Source organism: Lethenteron reissneri, chromosome 25 (assembly GCF_015708825.2).
Source record: "Lethenteron reissneri isolate LAM-NWPU_2019-01 chromosome 25, ASM1570882v1, whole genome shotgun sequence".
Taxonomy (NCBI): domain Eukaryota; kingdom Metazoa; phylum Chordata; class Hyperoartia; order Petromyzontiformes; family Petromyzontidae; genus Lethenteron; species Lethenteron reissneri.
In genome coordinates, this window is record NC_083803.1 from 13,996,454 (window position 1) to 14,003,780 (window position 7,327).

Here is a 7,327-nt window from a genome sequence, read left to right on the forward strand (position 1 = left end):
ACAGTGTTCATTTAAACTCGAGGAGGAATCCGATAAGCTATAAAGTTATTTTTCACAGATGTCCAGTTGGGGCACGTCAGAATGATACAACAATACAAAAACACGATAGGGGTGCGAAATATAATAAAAGTAAACAAATAACTTTTAAAAAATTGCAAATAAAACTGTATTGCCACGCCCACTCGCGTGTGATTGGCTGACAGGGTGAACGCGTTCGCAGCGTGTACCCAATGTTAACGTGGTTGGCGCAAATGCAAATAAACGTTTCGAGATATCGAACAAGATATTACTCATATTCTTGGTTCTTTCGTTAAAGTCACGTAGAAGGGAAATAATAAAATTATATAAATATATAAAAAAAATATATTTAAATTATTTAAATAATATTACTAATATATTTTATATAAATAATATATATAATTTCTTTTATTTTATTATTTTCCTTCTACGTGACTTTACCGAAAGAACCAAGAATATGAATCCCTGCAGTCACGAAAGCTTTAAATCAAAAGATATGACTCGGTTCGATTCCCAACTCGCATCTCTTCCTGTGTAGAAGCTTTGTATTTTGACCCACCGTTCTGCATGGGTGTCATCCGGGTTCTCCGCTTTGCTCCCACAGCAAACAACAAAAAGCTGTTACTGGTCAAACCATCCCAATGCTGAATAATTGCCTGCAAATAACTCACTTTGTATTACACATAACAACATCACTCTCTCTCTCTCTCTTGCGACAACTTGGCAGGGCCCTCCTGAAAAGAGCCTTGAGACTGAGTGGGGCTTCATTTCGTAAACAAGCGTCATCACATTTTTTTTTGCTGAAAACAGCAGAAAATGTAAACCGAGGATCAGTTTTTGAAAGCAAAACGGCAGCAAAATGCTGAAATATAGAGACGAGGAGTTGTACACCCCTAGCTGCCACTGCAATTCAGTGGCCTAAAATACAATGTTTCGCTCCGGAAGATCGCTGCAAAGTATGATCTGTGTTTTGATTTAGTGTGCTGATCTTTAAGGTGCATTGAAAAATGTTGATACTCCAACTGATGCTCCTGCTGTTGTGGAGTGACTCATGCAGCCAGCTATAGCTGCAGAGTTTCCTATGATCACTGTTTCATTGCTTTTATGGCTTTATTTTGGTGATTTTCGAAAAGTTTTTTGGTTTGGCCATGTTTGTTGTAGTACAGAGTAAGACTGATGGCCTTAATCTAAGTTGTCTTGTGGTTGTTGTTTGACTTGCATCCCACTGGGATTTTTTCACACAGCGTTGGTGTACGGTGTTTTTTTCTGCAATATTTTGCTGTCTTTTCTTGGATTTTCTGTTTGCACTTAGTCACATATTCACTTTAAGATGTTTTCTTGTTCATGTTTTAGTTTTTTGTTTGTTGCGGTTGCACCCGATTCAAGAGCCGAATGGCTCACAGGGCTATACCTAATAAATGAACTTGAACTTGACGAGACCAGGTTTAAGCGATTTACATAATGCCTATCAGCCCGCACATCCTTTGCACGTGACCGTTGGTCCCCCTCTCCAGCCAGGGGGCCGTCCATAAATGACGTCACGCACCTAAGGGAGAGGTGGTCAGATGTTTGTGACGATGTGTGACGAGGGGGGGGGGGGTTTGAGAAATGTGACGTCACATCAAAATGCGCAACTTTAAATAAATATAGACAACACGTTCTACTTAATTAAATATACTTTTTAATGAATGTTTCTCCTACAACATCAGAGTGCAGCGCCACAATAAATACACACTACAATGACGATAGTTTAAAGCGATTTGAAGCATGTTTTATTTTCCAAATAGAAATATGGTTTGGGGAGGGGCAGAGCTTTGTGACGTCATATTTTAGGGGGGGGTCTGACTCTTTGTGACGCCGTGTGACGAGGGTGGGGAGGTCAAAGTGTCGAAAATCGCGTGACGTCATTTATGGACCGCCCCCAGCCATAAACACATTCCTGTGGAGGGAGCTGGTCGGAACGTTGGGTTGCTCGGTCAATGGCCAGGGTCAACGGCGGCGTGGTGTATTCCGCAAATATGCCCGACTGTGAGGGCGGGCACAAGCCGGCGTGAGTAGGTTAAACGTTGAGTTTTATAAGGGCACCACGGGGTGACCAGCCACACCCCTCCCACCCCCCACCCACCCTCCCCACCAAGCCCCTCCCTCCCCACCAAGCCCCTCCCTCCCCACCCAGCCCCTCCCTGCACGACGGACGGACACAATAATCCCCTGAGGGCTGATGTAACCAGGAGGTTTCTACCAGTACCAAGTGCACTCTCGTTGACAATCGCTCCACCACTCGTGCACGTTGGTGAGCGTACTTTCACTCCAGTGACATCGCTGTGGCGTCGTTTGTATTTAAAACACATTTTCTTCTCATTTTTAAAACCATGTCCATCCCAGGATACACCACTTTGGTATTATTTATTGTTGTGGTTGCATATTATTTTAATGAAAACCTACACTTTCGCATATATGAAATATAACATTTGGGTTCACTTACTTGACATATAATTGAAGGCATGCAGCTTAATTAATCATTCACCTCTAATTTAGTGGTAATTAATCGTTGATGCAATACAAAAGTACCAAAGACGGACAAAATGTGTATACATTATTTAAATAACAAAAGTAAATATATTCTTTCACAACATAAGGCACACATTACCTGCTGATGTAATGGCACTTTATAGCTTAACATGACTTAAGTACATGAAAAACAAATCGATTTTATTGAGATTCACATGATGCTTCTGAGTCCAGATAAGCGACGATAATGGTAACTTCACATGTTCAGACTGCGAGTTTGAGAAACTCAATAGGTTGCTAAGATAAACTCATACAATGCATTTATGTGGGTTTGGCTCGTACAACGTTTAACACCTCTTTTCCAGACGTGTATCGTTTGAGTTTTTTCTGCATGAGTTCATTTTCCTGGGTAATCCGGGTCAGCTCTTTCCTCAGCTCATCCAGCTGCTGCTGCCGTTCTCTGTGAATAACATTTAACATTTTCATGAAATGGTTAATGCCCGTAAGTGGAATAAAAACAACTTTATTACAAGTAAATTATCTTCATCTGCTGGCATCATAAACCGTCTTTGAGACCGAAAGCATCGGAATATCACTTCCTAACTAAAATTGTATGAGTGTACTCATAATACCATATTTTTCGATTTAAAGCTTTCGTGACTGCAGGGATTCATCTTCTTGGTTCTTTCGGTAAAGTCACGTAGAAGGGAAGTAATAAAATAATAAAAATAAAACATAATAAAATAATTCTCACGACGTTTCGGCTACAACGCAAGCAGCCGAAACGTCGTGAGAATTATTTTATTATGTTTTATTTTTATTATTTAATTACTTTCCTTCTACGTGACTTTATCGAAAGAACCAAGAAGATGAATACCATATTTGCTCATAAGAATACTGAGGAGCATCACTTTAGCCAGAAGTGTAGGAAAGATTGTAGAGTTGAAGTTGGGGGGACATTGGCCCATGTATATTGAACTTCTTTCGCACCATAAGTACCCAACGGTGCTAACTGGTTTGCATATTCCATTAAAAAGTTAGGGGGTGGTGGGCAGCTGCTTGATCTGCCTTTCCCCCGCTCCCCAAAAGTATGTTCCGTTTCATACGTTTCCAGTTTAACCTCTTACCTGGACCTCCCATTTAACAGGTCGGCGATGTGCTGTTTCAGCTTGCCAATCTTCTCTTCCAAGCATTGCACCTCCTTCTCTTTACCTTCTAGAACTGCAGCCATAGACTCTTTGTGCTGCCTCAAAATAAAACATATAACAAAATGATGCACATTCATTGATCCATTGGGCAAGCACAGCATAGACAATTAAAACATTTTAAGACAAATCATTTACTTAAAAGGCCTGTACATGTTGCAGTGTCGTTACATTTTTTGTGGTCAGTCAAATTATGCAGTTCCCACAAGATAATACGTGAAATGTTAAATTCTGCTATGCTACCATACCAGAGCGCCGCACGTATGCAAACCTGCATTTGCATCTTTTCCACTTCTTCGTGATGCAGTCGTGTGTTTTCCTGCAAGAGAAGCATGCGCTCTTTTGCCAGGTTCTCAACTTTAGCAAGTTCCTCTCGACTTTGTCTGTGCGTCTGCCTCTCAGTGGCAAGCCTTTCCTCAAGCTCCAGCTCCTGAAAAAAACAAAAAGCCCCATTGACCCCTGCACGAGGCTTTAATCATCACTTTTCACAAACTCCTCTTTCCAGAATAAATCATTTTTGCTCTTGAAAGGCCAAAAAAATGAAAGTTAACCTTTGCATCCATTTGTTCGGTCAGTGATGTCACCATTGAATCTTTATCCTTATTTTCCTGTCCCAACAGGTTCACCTGCATTGTCAAGGCACGTATTTGATCCAGCAGCTCTTTCTCCCTGTCTTGAAACTATCAGAAACACATTAAAAGAAAAAAATATGACCATTAAATATTTAACATGTCACGACAAGTCTGTACACGTCTGAAAACGTAAAAGCGAGTTATTTTGCAGCCATTGCTCTACCTGTACGTGCAAATCTGTTGCTGTATTGCCACTTCCCTCTTGGGTTTCCATGCTCGCAGCTGCCTCCTTGGCAGGGTGCCGGGGCACAGGCGGGGGCAGTGACTGGGCAAGGGGCAGGCTCAGCTGTCCTCCGCTGTCGGCCACGGTCGGTGCGATCCCCACGCCGGTGACCCCCGTGACCCCCGTCAGGGAGCCCGTGGCGTTGCGCCACAGAGGACGGCCCGTGGGTCGCACGGCGGGCGGCTGTGCGCCCTGCCTGCAAGGCGCTGCAGCCCGGCCTCGACACTTGCTCGGGGACGGCGGATTTGTCTTCATTGTGTTCATCCTGCCAGGCAGCAGTGGTGGATTAAACAGAGAAGTGCAGGATACATTTAGAGATTGACAACTCACGTAATATAAGACATAGCTGAGACTTGTGTTGCAAAATATGTGAAGGCAACTCCAATAGTGAACTCTAAACTTATCATAAACCTAGAATAAATTCTGACTTACTGCAACTGTTTTGTTACTTTAAAACTATTATGCTCAATATACACATTTTCTTCCATTTTCAGACAAAAGCTAGACACAAAACGCTACAGACCAGGGGTGGTGAAACTACTTTTAAATAAACTAAACATTAAATAGTAACCCTAATGTGCTATGAAGGGCTACTGCCTGAAACGTCACCAATTATATAGTAGTACAGTATTCCATTTAAGGCAGCGTAATTCATGAATGTGTAGCATTTGTTTGTGAACCACTGCGAACGCAGTGTTACCAACTCGTTTAATTTAAACAGTAAATGGTTCAACACTTGAGCGCTCCTGTAGATATATATTATTTATAATTAGTTATCCAGGAAAGCCACACTGAGTGGTAAGACTCTTTTTTAGGAGGGTCCTGCATTTCGGTATTTATTTTGAAGACGTGTTTAGCAAATCAATGAGAGTTTATACACGTGGGACCAAGCCGGAGGAGCCTGGAGAAAATCCACACACGCGAGGGAGCAATACTTAATCCCCGCACAGATGTAAACAGATGGCGATTAGTCCACTTGCTGTACTGCCATCTCCTGGCAAGCCAGGGTACATGGCACCTCGACGCCTACGGGAAGGGAGTTCCACAACATGTGTGCGATCTACCAAGCCTCGCCTCCACGGTGCTAGATTAGAGGCGTGCGATAAACCACCATCATTGCCCGGCTAAATGGCTCGCCATTAGGTTTAGGGCACTACAGAAAGTGTCATTAGGGGCCGTCCATAAATGACGTCACGCGATTTTGGTCGATTTTTGAACCCCCCCCCTCGTCACGCGGTGTCGCAAAAAGTCAGACCCCCCCCTCAAATATGACGTCACAAAGCTCTGCCCCCCCCCCAAAAACCATATTTCCATTTTGAAAATAAAACATGCGTCAAATCGCTTTAAACTATTGTCATTGCAGTGCGTATTTAATGTGGAGCTGCACTCTGATGTTGTAGGAGTGTTGTTATAACAATTAGTGTTGCTATAACAATTTTAAAATGCTGTTAATTCTCTCTTCAGCACACCGGTGGGCTAAAGAAGTGAATTATTTTGTCCTTTGAAAAACGTGACACATGTTTTACTGTTTGGCCCTGTCGGGTGGTGGAGGGTTACGACACAATTTATAAATAACGCGATCTGATCCAAAACCCTATATTATGTATAACAATTCTATCTTTATTTAAAGTTGCGCATTTTTATGTGACGTCACATTTCTCAAAACACCCCCCCCCCCCAGGTGCGTGACGTCATTTATGGACGGCCCCTTATTATGAACACTGAACTGAATGAAATTACAACCACAGCACCGCTCGCTCGCTCGCTCCCGTGTGCGAGGCGCGTTTTAAACGACTCTCTAACTCGCTGATCGACACGCCGTGGCCTTCAAACGCACGCGGTGCAGTCCGCTCGCCTCGGCGGCAGCGAAGGCCGCCGCTGGGATCTGTCAACCCGCGTCGCTCGGACGACGGGAGCGAGAACGCCACACAGCAACAGCGGCGGGTCTCGCAATTAAACAAAAAAGAAACTCCACTTATGAATCATTGCCTCACTTGATGCAGCTGATCTGGCTGTGACGGTCCCACCTGATGACGGAGACTTGTGTTGCCTCCGAAACGTCGTGATCTTTATTTTATTTTTATTAATTTTGATGTTTTACCTACGTGACTTTACCGAAAACACCTAAGAATATGAATCCTTGCAGTCACGAAAGCTTCAAATATAGAAGAAACTCCACTTCACAAACCAACACCGATATCCACCTCGCCGCACGTACAACAACAACAACAAGACGCTAGCGGGCGAGTTTATTTTGATCGCATATTTGTAATAAAGCTCGTTAAAAGTGCTACTTTTGTGAATGTTATAATCCCCATGACGCTGTGGACACACACGCACACGCACCGTTCACGCCGGGTTCTTCCTGTTTACAATTTCCTAGACCGCATACGCCGGCGGGCGTACCGGTGTTGGTTTGTGAGCTCGCCGCTCATTGGTCCGTCCGGCGCGCACGTGACAATATCGACCCCCGCCCGCCCAAACGGACCAATCAGAAATAGCCATGCGTTCTTATGCGCTTTATGGAATTCGAAGAGGTTAGAGATTGGGGGGTGGGGGGGGGGGTTAAGGGGAGCGGTGGTGCAGCGGTTAGCGTTACGCTGCGAATCGCTCCCTGAGCCTCCCCTAGGTCGACTCAGCCTCAAAATGACTACCTGGTGCGGTGTGTTAAACATCGTCACAGGGGGGGGGGGGGGGAGACAAAGGCGGCCGGACGTAGTCGCTGGCCACCCCCACCC

General features: G+C 44.1%; 1 protein-coding gene across 3 annotated transcripts; it reads right to left on the bottom strand.

Annotated features, from left to right (window-relative positions):
• Positions 1 to 2,203: 2,203 nt before the first annotated feature.
• Positions 2,204 to 6,928, bottom strand: LOC133346927 (centrosome-associated protein CEP250-like). 3 transcript variants are annotated; one of them, XM_061558752.1, is made up of 6 exons: positions 6,617 to 6,928; positions 4,530 to 4,854; positions 4,286 to 4,414; positions 3,983 to 4,164; positions 3,657 to 3,776; positions 2,204 to 2,989 (listed from the first exon to the last, which is right to left on the bottom strand). In XM_061558752.1, the coding sequence occupies exons 2-6, from the start codon at positions 4,851 to 4,853 to the stop codon at positions 2,851 to 2,853; spliced, it is 894 nt and encodes a 297-aa protein (XP_061414736.1). In that variant the 5' UTR covers position 4,854; positions 6,617 to 6,928; the 3' UTR covers positions 2,204 to 2,850. The 3 variants fall into 3 exon arrangements, with proteins under 3 accessions (XP_061414736.1, XP_061414737.1, XP_061414735.1); XM_061558753.1 differs by having other exon boundaries at positions 3,657 to 3,772; positions 4,006 to 4,164; positions 6,584 to 6,928; XM_061558751.1 differs by having other exon boundaries at positions 6,584 to 6,928.
• Between the last annotated feature and the right edge of the window lie 399 nt (positions 6,929 to 7,327).